The sequence below is a fragment of the Mastigoproctus giganteus genome, chromosome 6 (assembly GCF_048544385.1).
Source record: "Mastigoproctus giganteus isolate SK-2022 chromosome 6, ASM4854438v1, whole genome shotgun sequence".
Classification (NCBI taxonomy): domain Eukaryota; kingdom Metazoa; phylum Arthropoda; class Arachnida; order Uropygi; family Thelyphonidae; genus Mastigoproctus; species Mastigoproctus giganteus.
This window is the reverse complement of record NC_143580.1, coordinates 228,100,906-228,127,010: the sequence shown is the minus strand read 5'-3', so window position 1 is coordinate 228,127,010 and position 26,105 is coordinate 228,100,906. Positions and strand designations below refer to the sequence as shown.

General features: G+C 36.2%; 1 protein-coding gene across 2 annotated transcripts in view; it reads left to right on the top strand.

Moving 5' to 3' along the window:
* LOC150085062 (putative transcription factor p65 homolog) overlaps positions 1 to 26,105 on the top strand; it is a 141,361-nt gene that overhangs the window by 111,556 nt on the left and 3,700 nt on the right. For both annotated transcript variants that reach the window (XM_090376757.1, XM_090376756.1), the window contains exons 8-10: positions 36 to 266; positions 13,884 to 13,985; positions 18,643 to 18,711. In XM_090376757.1, the coding sequence (XP_090232883.1) occupies positions 36 to 266; positions 13,884 to 13,985; positions 18,643 to 18,711 (402 nt within the window). The remainder of the gene's footprint in view (positions 1 to 35; positions 267 to 13,883; positions 13,986 to 18,642; positions 18,712 to 26,105) is intronic.

The following is a 26,105-nucleotide window of genomic DNA, read 5'->3' as shown; positions in this document are numbered from 1 at the left end:
AGACACTTTTCTAATAATTTGAAATTCATTCACAGATGATATTCAAGTTTGGTTTTATGAAGAAAAAGGTGGAGTTGTTGTTTGGGAAGGAGAGGCAGATTTTCAACCTAACGATGTCCATAAAAATGTAGCTATTGCATTTCGAACTCCTCGTTATAACAACGAGAATGTTCAGCAGCCAGTTTCAGTGTTTGTACAGCTTCGCCGACCTACTGATAAAGCTGCAAGTGAACCTAGACCTTTTCAGTTTCTGCCATTAGAAAGAGGTCAGTTGATTTGTTGTGATATTAGAGTTTACATTTACCAATTTCTTCAATGATTAATGTATTGAAAATAACTTTATTCAGAAATGAAATTCTTAAATAATTATAACTTAAATGTTGCAACTTTTATATTAATGCACTAAAGCAAAAAAAAATTGAACTGACTGTTTGGGTTTTATAGTTCACTAGTGATCAAAAGTGATGTCACAGTTGCATAAGTCAGAAAGATAAATTTTAATTTCAAAATAATGGATAAAAAAAAAACAAACAAAACCACTGATTTTTCATCATCATTTAGGTCTGTTATATTCAGTAGATGCAGATTAATATATTAAGGACAGGCTTGAGTAGTGATGCCTCTTAGCACATAACTTTTGAGGAACAGTGAAATCAAAAAACCAAAACATACTTGTAGATAAAGTTTTCTTTTATTTGATGTATTATTTGCTTACATATGTCCCACCTAACTCGATACATTTCATCTAGCACTCCAAACTAAATTTTGTATGCTGCTTGTTCAAATAAAATTCTTTCTGCTGAGAAGCCAACTATCTCTTCATACATAAGTTTTCTTTAACTTCTTCATTGGAGTAATATCTGTTACCTCAGGTGTGTTCTTTATGCTTTTGAAACAAAATAATGTTGCTTGGGGGGGGGGGGGGCAAAGGTGAACAATAAGGATGATGCTAAGCAACTTCAAATATCAGCAATGAAATTCTTGCCAATGGCTGCAATGAGGTCATGCATTGTTGTGTTGAAAGATGAATGTGATACTACCAGACCTTACTCGTGTGTTTTTTTTTTTTTTTTTTTTTTTTTTTAGTTTGCCTAACATCTATGTTTCGAGGTGTTAGTGATTGAATTGATGGTTGTGCCTCCGCAGCCGAGTGGTCAGGAGCGGGAGTGCAGTAGCACACGCTCTTTGAGTAGACCAGGGTTCAAGCCCCTGACTGCTGAATACGGTCGATCTGCCAACCCGCACTGGACCAACGTGGCAGATTATGGTCTATTTCCCTCAGCATGAATTGTTGAGGAGGCTTCCATCCTGCAGTTGGTTGATAATGGCTGCACTTTACCTTTTTTATCTTTTTCCAAAAATTTGGTCTGTTTCTGGCAGTTTACAAATTAGTGAATGCAAATTGGGCAGTGTTTGAACCATGTGTTCTGAGGTGCTTCATTAAAAATAATGTAACTTGTAAACAAAACTATACAAAAATTTTCTACTGCTTACCTACTAGCTAGAAACTTTTAGCTAGTTTCTAATAGCATGGGGAACCTAGTTGGAACTTGAATTTATGAACTCAAAGACATTACTTTGCAGCACACTCTCATACAAAGTAGTCCTTCTGGATTTCCATTTACTGTTTTCTTGAGTCCTAATTCCTGTTAGATTTCTGCCTTATCCAGAGTAAACAGTCTTTTCTCTAATGCTTTTCTAATACCATTGATCTCTCTTCTTCTATGTTTAATAATACTGATTTTTGAGCCGAAAGGTAAAACCCCTGGTATTGATGGCATATATCCAGTTCTTTTGAGGGAGGCAGCTAGAGAGTGTGTGTGTTGCACCATCGAGGTTAATTATAAGGGCTTCATTGGACCCAGGAGAGATTTCTTTGGATTGGAGAAGTGCCAACATATCATCAATGCATAAAGTCAGTTCTCAGGGCGACATTAGCAACTACAAACTGGTTAGTCTGACTTCAGTGTTGGGGAAAATCTTGGAGGCATCGATAAAGAATAAGATTAAACTGATAAGACATGGTTTTGTTAAGGAAAAATTATATTTTTATTTATTTTTTTATTTTATTTTATTAATAACAAGATACACAACAGGTAACCATTAACAGTGTATCTGAGATCAGATCAATAAACATAATAACAATAATGTGAAATCCTACAGGACGATAAACATTGATATAGATTCAAACAATAAAAGCATATGTACAAATGAGGATTGCATTAAGTTAAGTTACCGGTAAAACAAGTAATAATTAATCAGTTAGAGAATAGAAAAATAATATAACAAATAAAAAGCTACAATAATTAGATGTGAGCTAGTCACTTTGCAGTTTAAGTGAAGAGGCAAACTTGTGGATGGAGTTCATCAGTGATTGGGAGTTGTCAAAGAAGTCAATGCGAGAGTCATTTGCTGATTCTGTTCAGTGGACTGAACTTCATTAAGTCCATGTTGGCAGAGTCAAGGCGAAACGGTGTAAGGTTCTTGACTTGTCTACAAGGAGCATTGAAGTTTATTTTACTCAGGATATCAGATGCTTCATAAATTCCAGTGATTACTTTGGCTAGAAGGGCGATGTCGGCAGTAACTCTTCTGGTGCACAGAGGCCTCAGATGAAAGTAATCACACAGCGATTCATAATACACTGAGTGATAGAATAGAGGATTGCGGTACGTAAGGTAACGGACAAAGTTTTTTTGGACTGCTTCAATTTTGTTAGTTAAAGTCTTTGTGTGAGGATTCCAGATGGGCGAACTGAATTCAAGGATTGGCAGAACAATAGTTTTACAGAGGATAACTGCATATCTGTAGCTTTTGAACTTGTATGTGTTCCGTTTGATGAATCCCAGTGTTTTGAATGCTTTGCTGGTGATTTTAAGGACATGGGCATCGAATTTAGCACTGATGGAAAAGAGAATCCCTAAGTCGTTAACTTGGTCACACCTTTCGATGATCACAGAGTTAATACTATACTCCGTATTCATTAGTTGTGAAGATCTGCAAGATGAGAAAGAATTACTTTGCACTTCGAGGGGTTAGCAGACAAGCCATTCAGAGATGGCCACAGAGAGAATTTATTGAGAGCACATTGAAGCTTTTGAGAATCGGTAGTCTCCTTCACTGCTGAGTAGATCTTAAGATCATCTGCATAGAGAGCAACTTGAACATTGGAGGTGTAGATGAAAGAAGGAAGATCATTTACAAAAACAATGAAGAGAAGAGGACCTAAGGGAGAGCCTTGTGGTACTCCGCTTAGTGGTATAAAACAGTCTGAGTTCACGTGATCGATGATAACGCTCAAGGAACGATGTGTAATATAGCTGCGTAGCCATGAGAGCAAAGGGTCACGGATACCATATAGCTTAAGTTTTTCCAGAAGTTGTTCGTGCGGGACTTTATCAAATGCCTTAGATATGTCTGTGTAGACTGCATCAACTTGTAGGTGGTTATCAAGAGCTTCAGAGGTGTATTGCCAGAAAGTAAGTAAATTTGTGACTACTGCCTTGCCACTGCAGAAACCATGTTGATTCTGATCTATAAAAGGCTTGAAGAATTCGAAGAAATGTTTGTGCACTGCTGTGTCGAAGAGTTTGGCCAGGCTGTTTTGCACGGTTATGGGTCTGTAATTGCATACGTCATTTTTATCACCTTTTTTGAAAATAGGAACTATATTGACCTGCTTAAAGTGCTTAGGATACTTCCCCAGCCTGAGAGACAGGTTGAATATCCGCAGTATGAGGGGTTTCACTAACATGATAAGCTATTTAACTAACATGATAAGCTATTTAACTAACGTGATAAGCTATTTTTATACAGTTACTCATGAATTGGATTCAGGCAAGTTTCAACATAGTTTATTTGGATTTTAGCAAGATATTTGACACAGTCCTTTATGAGAGGCTACTGTATAAGCCAAAATCTTGAAATTACTGGCTAAGATAGATCACCTGGTGGCAGAAGGCAAAGGGTTGTGATTAATGGATATTCTTCAAATTGATGTAACATCAGAAGTGGGACATCTCAAGGATGACTGTTTCCAATTTTCATAAACAACATCGACGATAGAATAAAGGGCATGATGTTAAAATTTTCAGATGCTGTAAGGAATGGGACAGTTGTTAATGATCAGTGCCAAGCAAAGCTCCTTCAGGATAACTAAAAGAGGCTTCGGAAGTAGTCAGAAAAGTGGCAGCTATGTTTTAATGCACTGAAATGCAAGGTTACATAGCAACCCTAAAATAACTTATACACTTTGTGAGATTGAATTAAAAAACAGTAGAGGAAGAAAGGGCTCTGGAAATTATGATACAGACAAATATGAAGTTACAGGTGGCCAAGAAAGTCCAGTGTCCTATTGATGATCGAACAACATCCTGTAGAGATAGGGAAGTCACAATCCTACTGCATAAGGCAAATGTAAGACTGTACTTGGAATAATTTCTCAAAATATGGAGACCTTATTGAAAAAAGATATTGAACTTCTTGAAAGGGTCTAGACAAACAACTTGCATGGTAAGATTGGCAAAAGGGCAACTGTATGAGGAAAGACTTTGATTATGTGGGTTGCAGAGCTTTGTAACCAGGCATGTCACTGTGATTGAGATTTATAAGGCTCTTAGAGGGGTTAGTAAAATGAATGAAAGAAGAATTTTCACTGTTGTAAAGAATTCCAGTAGCCAGCGAGTCATTGTTTACTGGAACAAGTTGCCTCTGCAGGTGGTTGAGGCTGAGTTTGAAGAAATTCAAAGGTCAGTGGCTCACTAATACTAGTTAATTTCCCTTCTCTCATCCTTTCAACATACCCATGAAATCTTAAATTTGCTTCACTTACCTTTGACTATATATTCATTACATGATTATATTTTATTTTCACTCTTTTTCATTTGGTTTTGCCATTGCTTCCATCCATCTGTTATATTCCATTAATTTTTCTTAAAACTTTTATTTTTGAAGATTCTAATTTTTGATAAATTATTGTATTTCTTATCTAGCTGTTAGCTGCATAACTGAAAATACACTTAAACTGTTATAAACAGCTAATTTCACTTTTGTTCCACATAACTGGCTTCAGGCATTTCCTGCTCTACTTGTTCTATTTCTGTCTAATCATCAATCTTCATTAATGACTGTTTCTAAATACTAAAAATAATTTATTCCATTTAATAGAACAAAAAAAGAAACACTTTACTGCATGTAATTAACATATGCAATTAGCAGATTTAAACAATAACAATAGAATTTAATGACCATATTTTGCTTAAATTTCTTTTATTTGCAATCTTTAAGTGCATCTTTTACTTACGTAAACTGATAAGACAAAAAAGCTTTTTAGTTTTCTCATTCCTAACTTTTTAGTCCCAGGTTTTAAGCATTCCTGATTAGGTCTCATAACAGGATTTGATATAGAATCCAGAAAAAACCTCACTAAGTAATAAGGAGTTCTATTGAGTGAGTATTTACATTGCTCATTGTATTATTTTATCCAATAAGTCACCTGATAACAATTCATGAGGTTTAATTAATGTTATTCATAATTCACATTAGGTAAAAGGAAGATATCATTTATTGTTTGAAATGGCAAAGTTTTTGAGTAATGAATTTAAGAATGGATCAATATAAAATGAAGTTGAGGATGGGTGAGTTAAAGGTACTATACTAAATATATAGAAGATTTATGCAGAGGAGGTGGAAGAGGATGAGATTAAGGTTAAGGATGAATATGGGGTGAATGTGGATGAACTGGATCCAGTGATAATTGAAACAGGTTAGAGCTGTATTAAAGAACAAGAAAAGACAGAATTTAAACAATGAAGCATTTAAAATTCTTGAAGCAATAGGAAATGCAGCAATAAGAGAAATAAAAAAAATATGTAGACAGAAATATTTAAGGAAAAAATTAATGGACACATACTAAGGGAGAGTTTTAGTGATGGGAAGGAGAATTAGAATGTTCGATGATTCGATCGAGGCTAATGGGTGTTGTGGGCTGAGGGTATAGTGGGTCACACTGAGTGGTGATTAATGAGTAAGCTAGAAAAGGAATATAATCAGAAAACCTCTGAAAGAATATAATGTTGGTTCATTAATGGTCTGTGATATTAAACACAGAAAAAGATTTAATGAACTTGCATTGGATAAAAGATATATGCAACTATGACTGGAAAATTTGGATGCTGTTTTATATGAATGGTTTAAGCTCACACTTTCAGAATGTACTTTAACTTCCGGCCCATTGTTAATTGAGAAGGATAAGTACTTTTTCAAAAATTATACAGCATTTACATTGGTGTTCAAAGAAAGTGCATCACCTAGAAGTTTCACATTTCTAACCATTTTTCATGATGGTATGTTACGTTAATGACTAGCATCACAAATAGAAATATAAACAAAAGATATTTATTAATAGTTAAGGCAAAGCTAAGTAATATTTGACAGGTGCTCTCAAAATATTTCAAAATGAGCATTTGCAACCTTTATACAACAGTTTTGGTAAACATGACAACTATGGCTGAAATGTTATCAGAAGCCCTCAATTTGCTTCAGTTTATCATTTTAAATAGAAAACAAAATGAAAAGTTATATTTAGTAGAACCGCTTCTGGCTCTGATGACAGCAGCACACACTGTCGGCATTGACAAGATCAATTTTTGAAGATAATCAACTGATAGTTTGTGGTTCCAAACACGAATTATAGCTTCCACGAAGGGTCTTTGGTTTCTTTCTGGCAACTGCACATTCCACACGATGCCAACAGTTCTCTATAGGATTCGGGTCTAGGCTGTTTCCTGGCTAGCTAACAGTTGTAATGGACTGTTCTTCCAACCATTTTTTTCACTTGTAACAAATGTAAACACATTACTGTCAAACCTCTAATGCAGAAATGAAGCTAAAGTAACTACAGAAGTGCTTACTTACACTTTTCGCCTGATGAAAAGGAGCAGAGTTGTCCTGAAAGATGCAGTTACTTGGCATGTTGAAATGGTCTCTAATGGTTGGCAGCATTTGCCTTCCAATATAGCCAGGTATCCATTGCCATTTATGGAACCTTTTATAAACTGCAGGTGACCTACTCTGCAATACGAAATGCACCCCCACATCATTTGGCTGGTATGGAATTTCACTGTAGACAACATACAGTATGGATGGTATTCTTCACCACGTCTACAGCGAATCGTTTGTCTCCCATCAGAGCCATGCAGGTTGAATTTCTTCTCGCCCGAGAAAATAACTTGACTTCCACTGCTCAGGGGTCCGTTTGACATGCTCCTTACACCAAATTAATTAGGCCTTTTTCATTTTTTGTGTGAGGAGGGGCTTCTTAGGACGGCGGGTTACAAGTCCATTTTTGAAGAGGTGTCTTCTGACTGTTACTGCACTTGCTACCACTCCTGTTTTCAGCTCAGACGAAGAAGCATTGCAGTTTTTAAGGCATAAGTGCTTAAAAACGCTGTCCTGTTTTGGCGTAGAGACTCGTTTGCGTCCAGTTCCTCTTTTCCTATCAGCAGAACCAGTATTCTTGAGTTTGGAAAGAAATCTACTTAATGTCTAAGCAATATGATGGGAAGAACAACCTCATGTAAAGCAACAATAGCACTCTTTCTTCGTGGTGTCAATTGCACATAACTCACCATCCTGACACAGGCAAGGAATGACTGCAACCCTTGCAGAGCGTGTTTATATAGCTGAAAGTAACAGCTGATGCAATATTACATCATCACCTATGCGTGTCAATCTTATCTGATGCAGTCTGTAAGAAACATTGCCATATACTTATGTTATTCGGATGACAATTACAATTTTAAGGGGTGACGCACTTTCTTTGAACACCAGTGTATATCGTTCTTATTGTTTGAAAAAATAATTCATTTTGATTGATTGTGAGTTGCCATAATTCAGAGGTACTGTCAGGCTATGGGCATAACTCCCTTCCATCCAGATTTTTTTATTTTTCCAATCCTATTAAGGTTCAGTAGAGTCAGGAAAACAAAAGCTTACTATATTTCTGTTTGATTATTGACTTGTGACAAAAACTATTTAGGATCTATCACGACAATAACGAATGTTAAATGTGAAAATTTTTTTTTTAATTAAATGATTATATGAATATAAATTTTGGCTTTAGATTGATATCATCATCAGCCATTTTCAATCCACTGCAGGATAAAGGCCTCTCCAGCAACTTTCCAGTTTCTTCTGTTTTGTTCAATGGTCATCCATTTACTACCCACGAACTCATGAATTTCATCTGTCCATCTCCGCTGTTGTCTTCCAGATTTTCTTCGAGCCCAAGACCATTTTAGTTCTTTAGTTTTGATAAAAATGTCCTTTACTTCAGTTTTCTGCCTAATCCATGTGTTTCTCTTCTTATCTAACGGTCTTATTTCTAATATAATTTATTCCATTGTTCGCTCTGTAGTTCTCAGTTTCTCTTCCATTCTTTTGGTGAGTGCCCAAGTTTCACTTCCATAAGTTATGGTGGGGAGTATACGTTGTTACGTTTCAGACGAATTAGTATATTGCTCCTCAGTATGTGACTATATTTCCTGAATGCTATCCATCCAAAATTTATTCTTCTCTTGACTTCCAGCCATTTATCATTTCTACAGCTAATGGCTTGTCCCGATAAATATATGAATCCACCGTTTCAATTACTGCTCCTGCAACGATTATATCCCTTTCTGTGGCATACTTGTTCATTGTTGCTTTTGTTTTAGCCGTATTCATTTAGTCCAAAATCTTTACTGACTCTGCATAACTGATTAAGATTTTCCTCTAATTCTTTGGGATCGTGGCTTATGATCACAATGGCACCTGCAAATCGTAAATGGTTTAGTTACTCCCATTCACATAGACTCCTTTCTGCAGCCAGTCCAATCTTCTGAAAGCTTCCTCAAGGGCAGCAGTAGACAACTTTGGAGATATTGTCTCTCCTTGTCTAACTCCTTTTTCAATTTTAAATTTGCTGTTGTCTTTGTCTAGTCTAATAAAGGAGGTATCATTCTCATATATTTTCTTCAAAATCATAATATATGGGGTATCCTATGCCTTGTCTTTCCAGTGCCCGAAACATTTCCTTATACTGTACGGAGTCAAATGCCTTTTAATAATCCACAAATGCCAGTCTTAATGGTGTTTTATATTCATTTGCTTTCTCCATTAGCTGTGATATTACGTGAAGGTGATCCATAGTTGAGAATCCTCTCCTAAAGCCAGCTTGTCTTTTGGTTGATTCTCATCAAGTATTCTTTTTATTATGTTAGTAATGACCCTTGTGAACAATTTGTAGATGTAGGATAACAAGCGAATTGGTCTATAATTTCGAATTTCTGATTTATCTCCTCTCTTATGCAGCAAAACTATGATTGCATTATTCCACTCCTTAGGTGTCACACTTTTCTAATGCATTTTGTGAAGAGTCTTGCCAGTTTCTGTGTCATGTCTCTTCCTCCCAATTTTAACAACTCTACAGTAACTTCATCTTCCCCCAGGCTTTGATTCTTCATTTTCTTTAATGCATGTTCTACCTCATCAGAAAGGATATCAGGTATGTTGTATGTGATCCATCTTCCCCACTGCTGGCATTCTCTCACTCCTTGTATAATTCTCTATAGTAGTATACCATCACTATTCTTCAGTTTCAGTATCATTTGTCTTTCTGCATTACTGTTCATGGCTGCTGATTTAAGTCCTTTGTTTTCCTCTAATGCTTGTTCTACTTTTCTTGTGTTAAATCTTCTTATGTCCTCTCTGAGTCTCTTTCTAAGGCTTTGCATAACTCAGTATAGTCAATCTTATTTTTGTCAGTGTTTATCTTGTTCTTCATTTGTTGTCTTCGGTTCATCACGACAAGTGTTTCTTGACTAATTTTTTCTTCTTTGGATTTCTTTTTACTATAGGTTTCTTGGGCTTTATCACTTTCAGAAAGTTGTAGTATTCCTCGTTGATATCTTGGTCCTGAACAGGCTGCAGTAGCTCAAACTTGTTCTTAAGTTCTAGTACATAGCTTGATATATTTGAATATAAATTTTTAAAAAATGTTGTATTCTGGTCCTTGAGGATGTCACAGACATTCTCTCAGATATGCCAGACAAGCTGTACCTGGGAGTCTAAAACGCTGATGGAACTGATATTCAGATGACATTCAAGTCAAGTAGACCCAATTTCGGCAAAGTCTGGATGGTCTGTGACAGCCAAATCCTCTGCTTGCACCTTCACGATGGTGGGACTGTTAGTAATCCTTGGTATAACCTCCATGCACAAGTACATGGTGGGTGACCACCCAGGGGTGAACCAATGTAAGCAGGGGTCGAGATGTGGCACCCACACCACATGGAGGAATGCCGCCCCTCTGTGTTACCAGGCAATACTAGATGGTAGATGACTCTCATCAACTGGTGTGATACCACCACTTTGCTTATTGGAGGCTTAAAGTGGTGGAACCCATGTTTAGTCTCCAGAGCTAACTTCCGGTCAACCCTTCCCCCATCTCTTCCATCATGCAGTATGACTGACTTTTGAGGTTATGATGAACATCTTGGCGAGATCCAACCTTCCTTACATTTTGAGGGTACAGCTCTAAAACGGTGTTTGCAGGCCGGCCGCTAGTTAGTACACTGGACTGAACCTATTGGTAACTCTTTAAGAGGCTTCCAGATCAGCTAGTGTACTCTACTCTGCCAGATAGAGACTGGAAGGAGTCCGAGTAGTGTGTATGTGGGGGGCATTGTCAAGCCCACGTTATGTCAAGGATCTAGGTATATTCTTACCATGCGTATGCCATATCTAAAAATTTCATTACTTCAAACAGCATGTCCACCCACTTTTTCTTACTCTTGAATACACCATGAGTTGTCAAACTAATAGTGTAAGCTTATATGTGAAACATCTAAACCTCCAAAACACTTCCTAGTTAATTTCACAAATATACGTGGTCTCAATTCTAATCTCAACGATGTCCATTTCCACTTGCAGTCTGCCAAACCCCATTGTACTTTTTCTGACAGAATTCCAGTTATCGGTTAATTCAACTACTGCTTATCTCAGCTGCCCAAATTATTCACTATATGATTCCTTTCACCTCAAAGGTTCCTATATTCCCTGTCAGAGAATTGGTAATTTGGAATCTCCTCTCTTCGATCTTTTCTGGCTTAAAATCTCTCTACCTCATTGTGTCAAATTCATCTGTTGTCTCTACAGTTCTCCCAACTCCACTAATCACTTGGAGCTGTTTTACATAGTGGCCTAACTACTTAGGTCACTGAAGGTTTTAACTTTTTATATATGACCGGTATTTGGCGCACTATAGCCACAGTTGCTGATGCTCTAATAAAACCCAAACCAAACCAAAGGAGCTGTTTTACTTTCTCCAGTCCAACTTTCCTAACAGTGAGGTAATTTTCCTTGGCTTCCGTTTTCTAGTCACATTGATCCAGCTGGTCAAGATGCTGAGACTTTTGCAGTTTCTAATGACCTTGCACAGATTGTTCATTTACCTACAAGAATACTGGACAATCCTATCCGTACAGCCAACACTCTTGATCTTTTTCTCACAAACAACCCTTCTAAGTACATGATCGAAGTGAGTGGTCCTTTAGGTACCTCACATCACAACTTGGTGATTGTCTCTTCTCCAATGGAGTCTTTTAACTCATGGCTATTCCCAACCTTGTATTGTTTGGCATTACAAGAATGCAAAATGGAATGACCTGCAAGATTTATTTTCTTCTTTTCCTTGGTCAGACTACTGTTTCAAAACTTCTGATGTCATCGTTTGCTCAGATCGTGTCAGTGAAATTATTCTTGTAGGAATGGAATCCTTTATTCCATGCTCACTTTAAAATCTCGTCCTTTATCTAAACCTTGGTTTTCCAATAAATGTGCTAAGGCTGTTCAAGAGAAGAATGTTGAATATCGTAATTGACTTGTTTCCAATTCTTCAGTTTTATTTTCTGCTTACACCAAAGCTCGCAACAATTGTAAAGCAGTCATTAATCAGTCTAAACTAGATTTTGAACAGGCTAAGAGTAGAAAACTTGCTTCTTGCCCTAATGGTAGCTGAGCATTCTGGTCTCTTGCCAAAGCTATTGACCGCAACTTTTGCCCATCTCTGCTCCCACCTCTGTGAAAACCAGATGGTTCTGTTGTCATTTCAGCCAAGGATAAAGCTGATCTGCTAGCATCCCATTTTTCTTCCAATTCATGTATTAATGATCTTGGTAAAACACCTCCCACCATTGCCAACTCACTCCATTCAATGCCTCATGTGGTCTTCCGTTAAAAGGATGTCAGAAGGGTTTGACGAATCTCGATGCTAAGAAAGCTCCAGGTCCTGATGGTATTTCTCCACTTGTTCTCAAAACCTGTGCTCCTGAACTTACTCCTGTTCTTTGCTGCCTTTTTTCACTTTCTTATTCCAAAGGTGTTTTTCCTTCTGCTTGGAAATTTGCTCTTATCCAGCCAGTTCCTAAACAGGGTGACAAATCCCTCCCATCCAATTATTGTCCCATTGCAATTACTTCTACTCTTTCTAAAGTAATGGAGAAATCAATTAACCGCCAACTCTTAAACTACCTAGAAACCTTCCATCTGATCAACGATCGCCAGTATGGATTCCGTCAGTGTCGATCCACTGCTGATATTCTGGCTTATGTTACCCATTTATAGACAAATTCAATGGAAAAGTTTGGTGAAACACAAGCAGTTGCTCTTGTCATCTCAAAGGCTTTCGGTTGTGTTTGGCATAAAGGTCTTCTAAACAAGCTTCCATCTTATGGGTTGGCAACTGTTTTTTATAATTGGTTATCCAGTTTTCTCTCTGATCACTCACTGAGGGTGATGGTAGATTGCTTTGTCTTCTAACTTCTCCACTAATGCTGGTGTCCCCCAAGGTTCACTTTGGGGTTCCCCCACTCTTTTCCTCTTGTATATTAATGACCTTCTTCCGTTGACTGGAAATCCTATCCATAGTTTTGCCAATGATAGCACATTGCATTCCACTTTCCATTTTGAAAAACCTTGCCCTGCTCAATCAGCTTCAACTTCTGGAATATCTACTACCAATTTCTTAAATGCTGATCTCCAGGTAATTCTCCAGTAGGGCAAAGACAACTTAGTTGATTTCAATCCTTCTAAAACTCAGCCTTGTCTTATATCTTGCAAAAAGGATTCTTCTGCTCCTATGCTTATCTCTGGTGACACTCTGATTTCTAGACAAAATTATATATCTCTTTTGGGGATTACTGACTTCTAATCTCTCTTGGCACAAGCAGCATCTAAAAACTTGGTTTTTCTCTTTTGCTCTGTACAAATCACAAATACACCTTACCATGGAATGTTGTTCCCACATCTGGGGCGGTGTTCCCTAAACCTCTCTCAGGCTTCTAGATTCCATAGAGGAGGGCAGTTAGGTTAATTAATGACTCCTCTCTAACAGAGTCTCTCTCCACTCTCTGTCTCATAGATGTACTGTTTCTGCTGCATGCCTTTTCTACAGATACTTCCACGGGCACTGTTCTTCTGAATTGGCTTCTATAATTCCTGCTCTCTCTTTCAAAACAATCCGAACACGTGTCGCCACCAGTCAACATCCATTTACTGTCCAACTTCAAACTCACAGAACCAACTTTTCATCTTCCTCGTTTATTCATTCAACTGCAGTTTTCTGGAATAACCTTCCTTCATATGTATTTCCTGAAAATTACAGCCTACAGAAGTTAGAGTCTAATGTCAACAAATATCATCTTTTGTCTTCTCAACCTCTAACCCAAGCACGTTACTAAGTACTATAGGTTCTAATACCGCTCGTTTGAGGTTTTCATTAAAAAAAAAAAAAAAAATTCATAATGGCAACAAGTTTTTATATTATTTTTATTTTTTGTAAACAGATCCTGAAGGGTTAACTCGTAAAAGGCAAAAAATCCAGGAAGGATATCTGGACCGATATTTGAGTGAAAGTATGGTGCCAATTGGAGCAACATCAGGAGGAGGTAAAAACTCATCATTATTAAAGTTCATTTATCACATTCAATAGATATATTAGTTAGTGGCTTGCAGGATCCTGGGTTCCACAGTGGAACTAGCATATGGTTGTGTATTTGAAAGTCTGTCCTACCATATTCATTATTTGAAAATAAAATTGCTACAATAATATTATATTAGAAACATTTATAAGCATGTAACCCAGTCTTTAAAGTAATATTTATTTATTTATCAGGTTTAGAAATTTTTACTGAAACCAATATTTCAAAAGAGCCATGCTGTAATGAAAGGAATCTTATATATTTTTAAAATTTTTTTGGAAAATTAAATGCACAGGGCATAATCCTTACGGGTTTTAATAATTAACTATATAGTATCGGTGTAAATACACCATAGTTAACCCATATATTTGAACTACATATGTAGCGTAGTGGGCATCATTTTAATTTTATCTCATAATGTGGTTGCCTTCACAACGAGATAGCTATTATTGCATTACTTTAAATAAATAACGCTTCTCTAGTAGAGAAGACTACTGTTATTTATTTTCGGCGGTACCACCACCCAGACGATCGTTTCGAAGCTGTGCGGCTTCGTCATCAGTGGGTGGGCAGGTACCCAGGTAATACAACAAGCCATCACAGTTGCGAAGTTATATCCACATTATGAGAGACGCCAAAATGGTGTGGTGGTAATGTATTTGGAAATTTAAATGCACAGGGCATAATCCTTATGGGTTTTAATAATTAACTATATAGTATCGGTGTAAATACATCATAGTTAACCCATATATGTAGTTCAAATATATGGCTTTGCCTGTCTTTGCTACTGTTCGTAGTAAAGACAGGAAACATCCTGCGAATGAATCCATCATGCTATCCATAAAGAATTGTTCATGAAGAAAAAAAAATCATTAAAATGGCTACTAAAAATTTGAATGCAGACCCGAAGAGAGGTAAACTGTGCAAAGACAATTCTTATGAAATTTTCTCAGAATTCAAACAAGTTTGTTAGTCAGTTGGTGACTGTAGATGACACTTATATTCATTACCATGATCTGGTGACCGAAAAACCATGAAGTAGTATCATAAAGGAACTCTTTCTCACAAAAAATTTAAGTTTACCATCAGCTACCAAGGTGATAGCAATGGTTTAGTTTTTTTTTTGGGACAAAGAATATGTGATCTCATTGATCATCTTCACAAGGATAAATCCATTATTGGTGAATATTAATTATTCTTGCTAAAATTTCATGAGAAACCAAAGACCAGAAGTTGAGAAACAATCCAGAAGGCTCTTCTTTCCCATGTGACAACACTATCAGATACAAGACTTTGGTAACCATGGAGACAATCAATGACTAGGTTATGAATTACTGTCACACCCACTCTATTTACTGGATATGGCCCCTCGGGATTACTGTTGCATGAAGAAACGTTTGATATAGACATACTGAGGACAAATAATGATGCTATTCAAGAGGTTGAGGAGTGATTAGAGGATTAGGCAGTGCTATATAAGGAGTCTAGAATAGATGAGGAAAAAGGTTAACTATGTTAATTCATATCCAGATTTCTATAGTAGGCCAAAAACTTTTTGAATTTTTCACATATATGTTAGAAAATACTTCCTGTAATTTTCAAACTTAACATTAAGTATGAAAATTCATGTAGTAATTATCTGAGATGAAATTAGTTTTTTTTTTTTTTTTTTTTTTTTTTTCTGATACCATATTATCACTAAACCAATAGAAATTCCTTTAGAGTAATAAAGTTGCCATTCATGTGATGTCAGAGTAATGGAAGAAAATTCTGGCATATCTTGGTTCCTTCTACTGACTAAAGTTAAAATATAAATTTGGACTGATATTTGAATGAAATTATGGCAACATCAAAAGGAGCTAACTCAAAGCTTATATGCCCTCAGCTTAAGAGGGCATATAAGCTTTGAGCTGGTAATTCACAAAGTCTAGACATAAAAAGCTGCAAATTATGAAAGATGTGTTAATCATCATACAAGAAGTGCAAAGGCATTGAGCATCTCACTGTGAAGAATTTTGGTTTCCCTTGCCCTTTTTAAGTTTAAACTTGGAAATTTAATATAGTCACATTCAAACTGCAAACACAATACAGTAGACTCTCGATTTTCTGGGATAGATGGTAAAAAAGAAATCGTGGATAATTGATTTCCTGATTAATCCAAAAACACAGAAGTCCCTGACATATGTTCCAGGACTTCTTATTTCGTCAAATTTTACGTAAGGTGGGAATGACTAATAACATATTGCTACTATATTATTATTGACAAATCTGAATTCAGCACGATACTTGTTAATGTTTTGACCATTTTCATACATCCTTATTATTTTCTGATCCAAATTGATCGCTTTCCTTTTCTTTATAGATTTACTAGTAGTGCTGTCACTTATCCTCTTAGTTGGCACCATGATAACGGTCAAAATGAATTTTCTGTAAAGAACTTCACAGGGTTAAGGTGAAAGCTCACTATTATCAACCCCGCATGAGCTCACATTTTACTAAAGCACATTTCTGGAGGTCACTACCAAAAAACAATTCCGTGTTATTGGGCTTTTCTGTTCGTGCATCTAATTATATTCACATTCAAACTGCAAATACAATACAGTAGACTCTCGATTTTCCGGGATAGATGGTAAAAAAGAAATCATGGATAATTGATTTCCCGGTTAATCCAAAAATACAGAAGTCCCTGACCTACGTAGGAGATACGTTCAAGGATTTCTTACTTCGTCGAATTTTATGTAAGGTGGGAATGATACTCATCTTATTGCATTTGAGAAAATACCGATAACTGCAGTTCTGTGGATTTTTACGTTATTATGGTGAAATGTGTGTCCCCTTCGCCGAAATCTTCAGTCATATATAAAAAAATCATAAATAAATTGTAAGAATCTTCTCTTTTCCTATTTTTTTTTTGCTTGTTTCTTTGTATCTCACTTGTGCGTGCCGTGATTGTCATTATTGATTGCTTATTTTATTTAATTTTTTTGTTTTAAATTTTACAATCCTAAAAAAAAAAAAAAAAAAAAAAAAAATTGAATGAAAACAAATTTACGTAAATCATAAGTCAGGGACTTACTGTATCGAAAATTTCAGCAACCTACTTAAAAAAAAAATATGCCGATAGATAAAAAAACTTGCCACGTACTACTCGTGTGTCCAATATGATGCTTACCTTTATTTTTTTGCAATGTCGATATTAAATCTTATGGCATCCCTTTATTTTTTATGATCTTGTGTACGGTTTGGTCACCAACATTATAAGGGTTCATCATTAAAGATTTAACAGATGCACTGTTTTCAAACTTTTGAATAATTTCAAGTTTTTGTTTAACTGAAAACGCAACTCCTTTGCGTTTGCCCATCATTTTCGCGATTTCTAAACAAAAAAAAAAGTTACTATAAAAAAAATTGAGATCCCCGAGATAAAAAACGAACAATCGACGCGACACACTAAAACAAACTAAACACTTGTTCTCTCTTTTTTTTTTTGAGCAGCGGGGGTTGCAAGATAATAGGTACATTAATCTCCCAATGACAACTTATAATGCCGCTTATTTACGACTTGCAAAACATTTGTTTGCACCTATTCTAGTTATCACTTGACTTTTTTGATTTTTGGTTGGTTTTTTTTTTTTTTTTTTTTTTTTTTTTTTTTAATTTGGGGTCTTGGAATGTCCTGGTTAATCCGATCCCGGTAAATCGAGAGTCTGCTGTACATATTACTTGAATGTAGACTACTGGAGGATGACTGTTCTAACTGGTGGTTGAGAAAGGAAATGAAGACTGGAGTAGGATAAAATATCCAGTGTGGTATAAACTCAGGTTTCTACTGATTGGATGGGTTACTGCCACTGAATAAGATACTTGTAGTGAAGTGAGGACCTCCTGTAGCTGGTTGTAGAGAGAATAGACTATGATGGATCATGCATCTCCTTGTGACTGAACTGCTGTAGTGTCATGACCATATTTGTGTTATGCCATGATACAGCTCCTTGTGCTGCTGGATAACTGATGTGTTCAATAGCAATAACACTATCAATCTATATTTGTATGGTATTATCTGTACAATATTGTAAATAGGTAGTGTAGTTGCCAGAAAAATTGGCTGGACCACCTAGTATAATAAATAAGTAAATAAAAAGTCCTGGGGATGAAGTTGGTATGTCTGTTGTTGGTTCAGGAACCAGTACTTGCTTCCACTTTGGATAATTCTTTACCACCAAACTTTATTTCTGTCTCAATCGGCAGGTAGAACAGTCACTATTCTGCTTTTAGTTTTTATAAATACTATTGTATTCAGCTTTAACATGACTGCATTAAGTTTCTAAATTTAACTTTATCCATAAGGCATCAACCTGAGTCAGTGATGCTAATTAGCTTCTATACTTCTAGAATACCACCATAACTTTTCTTTCACAGGTACCAAGTAAAGAAGCTGTCATCAAGGTAGGAAACTGGTTTTTTTTAGGATACATGAGTTAAAAGATGTTACAAAATAGTTATCTCCAATTTGAAAAGTGGATGGGAGCAGAGGCTCCTTGGTTTTCTAAGCAATAAAATCATACCACTAACAGTGTTTTTGAAAAAGAATATTAATTATTTCACTTTATTACATTTTTAATAGGATTAGCACCAGTTGCCATTCCAAGAACACAGAAGCAAATATTTAGGACAAAGATTAAAGCTGAACCTGGTGAGTTTGTTCACATTATTTTATTTGGTGAACATTTTTATATTCCTTAATGGCTGTGTTTTTTTTTTAATGACTAAAAACTGTATGTTTAGTTGCATTATTTAAAGCCCACAACATGCTCAAGTTTAAACTGGTGCTTCTGAACTGTGGTGTTGCAGCCTGTGATTTAACAAATTATGAAATTTCTACATTTCTGATGAATAAATTGAAACCGTTAAGGAATTTTGCATAGGCATTTTGTCTTCAGTGTGCTTCAAGAGCTGATATCTACCTCTCTCATATGTGAGACAACTTCAAAAATAGTGATGTGAATTTACCCTATACCCTCTTTTAAGTAATGCCTTCCAGGACGGTATAGTGATTAGGGCTTACAATTCCGGTCAGTTTTTTCCGGTATTCAAATACCAGTTTTTCGGTACTAATTTAAAAAAATAGTTTATAATTTAATCACATAACGGTTATAAAATCACCTTTATATGATTATGATGTCCTTATCTCTACTAGCAGATGATCGATAAATCATTGATAGGACACCATGGGCCTTCCTTGCAACCTGTCCACAATTCTCGGACAACTTCATGTATGACTCCCAAGTCCCGTTTTTCCACTAGTGACTTTAGTTCAACCTCACCAAGTGTATAAGTTATTTTGGGGTTACTGTTCTCCAGGTGTAAGACCTTGCATTTTGCTGAATTAAAGCATATAGCTGCCACTTTTCTGACCATCCCGGAAGCCTATCTAGGTCACTCTGAAGAAGCTCTGCTTGGCAGCGATCATTAACTACTCTACTGATCTTTACATCATCTGCAAGTTTAGAAAAAACTTGCATCACACCCTATATCCCTTCATAGATGTCATTATATTAAATGTGGTCAACAGTGGTCCCAATACTGATCCTTGGGGAACCCCACTTCTTACATTTACATTAACCCAATCTGAGGAATAACCATTTATTACAACCCCCCGCCTGGTGCCCGCAAGCCATCGTGCTATCCATATAAGGATTTCCAGCCTGCTCCAACTTATAAAGTAACCGCTCATGTGGGACTGAGTCAAATGCTTTGCTGATATCTAAATAAACAATGTGGAAATTCTCTAAATCCAGCTCACGAGTGACCTGTCAAAATGGTTAACCTGATTTGTTAAACATGGTTTTTCCCTTTACAAAACTATGCTGTGTATCCTACAGAATTCCATTTCTATCTAAATAATCCTGAATTCCACCCTTTATCATTGCCTCCATGATTTTCCCTACTACTGAAGTTAGGCTGGCTGGTCAGTAATTTCCCGTTACACTCCCAGCGAACCACCTTTATGTTCCAACTTACACCAATCCAACGGAATCTATCCTGAGTCCAGTGATGCTCTCATAACTAGCCTTAATGGTTCAAGGCACTCACTTGCTGCCTCCTTATAGGGTATATGCCATCAACCACAGGAGCCTTACTCTCCTGTCGGTGCAAAAGTTTTCTCATTAAATCAACATGTGAAATTTCAACATCATTAATTACATTTTTTTCAACTTCACTCATAATTTCTCATTGTGAAGGGTTTTTCTTCTGTAAATATCGATGCAAAATAACTGTTGCATTCATCTGCAACATCAGTTGGGGTATCTAATACTATCTCATGCAATTACATATGCAACCAATTTGATTTGTCTTTCTCTTCTTTGCATTTATATATGTGAAGAATTCCTTAACTGCTCTCTTTATTACTTATCTCCACTCTTTGCTCTTTCTATCCCAGGCTCAGTAAAGATACTATAGTGAAAATTATACTTTGATGAATAAAACGTCTTTCTCCTTCAGAAAATGATGAACAGAATTCAACCATGGGAAGACCAACGTGGAACAGAACAGTGTTCTGCAAATTCTTTCTAAAATAAGAAATTGCCTGACTTCAATGAGATTTTAAAAGATGAACTTGAGTTGGAAATTAATGAAATACTTAACTATTTTTGCTAAAAAAGTTCAAAGCCTAGAAAATATGGACTGGATTGTCTACGATTATATCAGTACAATAGTACCAGAATAGAATCCGAAAGGGCGTTTTCTGCCGCTAATCAAATACTGTATGTACCAAAATTAGATCCATTGTAAACGATCATATTATTGATTGCTTATGTTTCTTAAGAGCTCACTTATTCGGACAGGTAGTGTGGATGCTTAAACATAACTAAACTTGGCAGTAACAATATGTATTTTTTTGTTTTTAGAATAACTGTATTTTTAATGATTTTTTTTTTTCAGAATATTTTATTATTGCAATAAACATTTACAGTACTTTTTTTCCTTACTTTATTGCACCTAACTGTCATCAAAATTTATTGAGAAAAACGTTTGTTTTTGGAATACCAGTATCCCGGTTTCATAAATTAAAAATACCGGTATTAAGATTTTGACCAGTATTTTAAGCCCTAATAGTGATACATATTTAGACAAGGTCTGAGGTTCAATTCCACTACAGACTAGAGGCTGTGTTCAGCAAATTTAAATAACATCATTATTATTTTAAAATCTATTTCTTGAGAAATACCTTAATTTACTTTGAAGAGCTGCAAGTATGGAAAATGTGACAGTATTCTCATTTGTGCATAATTGCTAAGTACTGCACTTTTTCATTCTGATAGCCCTGTGATGCATTGGCATATAGCAGAGATGTTGTGTATGATATAAATGTTTTTGTTCTAAAATTCACTTTATTTTACAATGTGCAAAATGTCGCACTCATCATGCTACATTTCACACATTGTAACCTTTTCACTAATCTTTTCACAAAAACCTTTTCACACAGACTTCCATCCCTTGTCGTGGAAGTTGATAGCCTAAATAAGTTTAAGGCTCAGCTGGACAGGTATTTCGAACGAACAGAGGGGTGAAGTGGAAGTGGTTATTTTTTATTTATTTATTTTACTTTATTTTTTTTTTTGGCTGATGCTGCATAAGTTTGCTTTCTTGCATCAAATGCTTCTACTAATGCAGTTCGAGCTATTAACAGAAAGGTACAATTTATTCATTATAATTTCCATGTGACTGTTTTAATTAGTTTTATCATTGTTTTTTTTTTTTTTTTTTTTTTTTTTGGTGCCTTATAAATATCACAACATACCTCTTGTTTCTCTGCATACCACTTTAGTGTTGTAGTGTTTTAGGAGTGTCAGCGACTAAGGCCATAGTGCTCCATGTATATTGTCTGTGTGCTGAGGTTTATTTTCTGTTTGTTGGAGGAAAAAACCATGCTACCTTCACCCGAGACCAACTAACTCAGCTACGTTGTGAAAAAGGCTCCTAAAAATTCCTCCCGTTATCAAGGGGACTCGGACTCGGGTCTTTTCCACCTGGTGTGGGGAAGACGGTGATTCTACCAACTGTGCTACCCATGAGGGTCCACTTTAATGATATCTAATGATTTCAATTGCTTGATTGTACAAAGCACAATCAAGTAGTTGAAACATCTTTTTTTAAATGGTTTCTTCATGTACATACACAAACACATTACTGTTCTTTCCAGTGCCAGAAGCACCTCACAAACTTAATTTTCAGAATTGTCAAATGGGTTGCTTTGCATTTTGTTTAATTACTTCCATGTCTTCCAAGAAGTTAAGTTTATGGAACAGAAGAAAGTCACAGGGAATATGGAGGCTGAGTTAGCCAATCTCATGGAGAGGGAGCAAGAGCCCCCCCCCCACAATTATTCTAACTTACACCCTGTGCAAATCAGACCACATATTTATATACAAATAATACATACACTAACTATCACAAAGAATGATGTTAATACACTGTGCCAAGAAATTCCAAAACAAGCTGGGTATTGTGGGCGGGTGCATTAGCTGTAGCTGCCTTATTGCAAAATGTTCAGTTAAAATGACCTTGCAGGTGCCTGGAGTGGAATAAACACTTGCCATCCCTCAACATCCATTCATGAAATAGCTGAAGAGAAAAGTATTTCTTATGGTGAACCTTAGGATATGCTAGATAATGTTTCAATTTATACAAATTTATTTTACTACATGAAGTCAAATTCTTCCCATGTTTTTAAAAAATATACAAATCCCTTAATGCTGAAATTACAACTGTCACACATAGTAAATTTCTTTTGTAAGATAATGAATTATTTATTAAGTATAGGAAATACTAATTGTAATAAATTTCCCTTAATTTGATTTTTGAATGCATAGAAACTTTGGTGAGTGATTCCCTATATTCAGTGTCAAGGTTGTTAATCTTCCTAGGCTTGTGGCTGTCCAACAAATTTTAAATGGCATCAAAGTTATTTAGCCTTAGTTGGGGCATATGATGTAAGAAAACAAGCAAGCTTATACAGCATCAACCAAAAAAAAAAAAAAAAAAAAAACCCTCTTTTCGCTTATCCAGTCACTCCAAATATTTGTCTAGGTCAGCCTTAAATTGATTTCAGCTATCAACTCTAACAGTCTCTCCACTTGCTGTCCCATAGACATACTGTTTCTGCTGCATGCCTTTTCTACAGATATTTCTATGGGCACTGTTCTTTTGAATTGGCTTCTATAATTCCCGCTCTCTCTCTTTCAAAACAGTCCGAACACGTGCTGCCATCAGCCGACATCCATTTACTGTCCAACTTCGAACTCAGAGAACCGACTTTTCATCTTCCTCGTTTATTCATTCAATTGCCGTTTTCTGGAACAACCTTCTTTCATATGTATTTCCTGAAAATTACAGTCTACAGAAGTTCAAGTCCAATCTCAACAAATCTTCTTTCGTCTTCTCAACCTCCAACCCAAGCACGGTACTATAGATTCTAATACCTCTCGTGTTTGGGGTTTACATAAAAAAAAAAAAAAAAAACTTCCACAACAACAGATGTGAAAGTTTGTTCCAGCAATCAACAATCTGCTGGCTAAAGACAAATTTCCACACATCTATTCTATCACTGTCTTTCCTCAGTTTGAATCCATGCCCCCTCAGGTTCTTAATCTGAGCAAGCAGAAGTATCCCATCAGCATTGAGCCTGCTCAAACCATTCAAAGCCTTATACATCTCAATCAGATCACCTTGCAGGTATCTAGTCTCCAGATGCTGCAACTTGCAGAACTTAAGCCTCTCTCTTGGTAAGAGCACCCTTTTGTTCCTCCCACCAATCTTGGTACCCTTCTCTGCACTTGTTCTAGCAACTCTACATTGTTATAAAATGAGGCCTCCAGACCTGTATGCAGTACTCAAGGTGTGGCCTGACCATTACCTTATACAAAGGGATAATCACCTTGTGGCTGCTAGCAACATTCCTATATATCATTGACAAAACTGCATGACCTCCTCTGGCAGCCAGCCCATCTGCACTACTCAGAGAACTTCATATCCGACTGCACAATTATCCACAGGTCTTTTTCATTCTTCACCTCCCTGAGTGTAGGACCACACAGTTGGTATGTTTCTCTTGGGTTACTGCTACCCATATGCAGTACTTTGCATTTGTCAATGTTGCTGCAATGGCAGCAACTTGTCCTTGATTGGTATTAAGGGCAAGTTGCTGCCATTGCAGCAACTGCTCCAGTTTGTACAGCAGTCTTCCATGCAACAGCATCAAAAGCTTTCCTGAAATCCAAATTATTTTTTACATCCAGTTCCTTTGTGACCAGATTGTAGTATCCAATCAGATTTGTCAGACAAGACTTCCCCTTAACAAATCCATGCTGTGTCTGAACTATTACTGCTGTCTTGTCTAAGTGATCATACATCACTTCTTTAACCAGTGACTCCATTATTTTCCCCAAAACAGAAGTTAAACTAGCAGGTCTATAATTATTTGTGTCATCCTTTGAAACCCCTTTGTGAATTGGGGATACATTTGCACATCTCCAGTCCATGGGGACCTCCCCTGAATCTAAGGATGCTCTCATAATTATGGCTAAGGGTTTGCCCTACTTCCCTCGCTGCCTCTTTCAATATAACTGGGTAGATTCTACCTGCCCCATGTCCCTTTTTTTATGTTTAACTTCAACAGTTTCTCTTCCACTTTGCTGTCCGTTATTACAAAATCATTTAGCTCCCTGTTAGTTTAGTAAACTTCTGTCCTCATCTTCCTTACATAATTCCTTGTGTGAATGTAGATGCAAAATACTCATTCAGTTTGTCAGCTATCTGAGTAGGCTCATCAACAGCCAAACCACCAACCAATTTGATTCATCCCCTTCCTTCTAGAGCAGGGATTCTCAAAGGGGTGAAAAAATCATAGATATTACAATGGTTTGGGCCCTCCGAAGTTCAACCCTAACTGACGGCATCTTATTCATTAATATTTAATTTCTCTCATTGGGTTTTCTTTTCCCCTGAGAGAGTACTGATTTTTAACATACAGGTATATTATATTAGGAGTGAGTGCGAAATTTTGATAAAAGGAAGATAGTGGGCGTGATTTAATTCAACCACTTTTGCTTTTCATAGGCATTAAATGCCTAAGTGCTCTCAGAGGTAATGTCTCTATAATCCTTGGTGTTTCTGACTGCTGTGACCTTGGCAGCAGCGTGGTGGGAATGGTTTATTTATTTATTCTTTTGTTTCATTGGTCAATATATGAGGCATGGATGGAATGAGGGAATATTTCAGTCTATTGTTTCTATTTTCTAAGTGACAATTAGTATTGTTTATTTTTGATCCACACTGGTTTTGTGAGTGACATGGGCTATGAGAGTTAAATAAAAATAGTTCATATTTTATTATTTAATTCTTTGTAGTTATTTAACCTATCAACAATCATGTCAAGTGCTGAAAAGAAAGTGTCAACAGTATCTGGATGAATATCTAGCTCAGTGATTCCTTACCTTTTGTCACTCAAGTCACACCTGAAATTAAAAGACATACCTAAATAGTAACTGCCACTGAACTCTATGGTGTTTTTACTAATTTCACGGGAAATCAATGTACTCGGGCACGCAGATTGGGAACCACTGAATTCTAGCTTATGATTTTATTGACAGCCTGTTCGACTCAAAACAGCCTAGGTCTTATGTGTAATAGTTCTTTTTTTCAAGTGAGGCTATGAAAAAAATCAAGGCTTTCAGATCACTTAAAAAGGAAACATCCTAATAAAGTTGGTGGTAAACATATTGAATATCTTAAAAATTAAAACAAATTTTGAGCAACGTAACACTGTTACTTTCTTATTTAAGAAGACTACACAAACAAATGACGATTGAATCTTATAAAATTGCAGAAATCATTGAAAACTGGTAGTCATTAATGATGCATCAAAATCGTTCCAATATTTTAAAAGCATTGCCATTGAGCAACAATTAATTTGAAGACTAATTGATGAGATGTCAGTTAACATTGATGAACAGCTAATTGACAAACTAAAACCAAGAAAATTTTCTATTCAGATTGATGAATCCACAGTTATTGACAATAAGG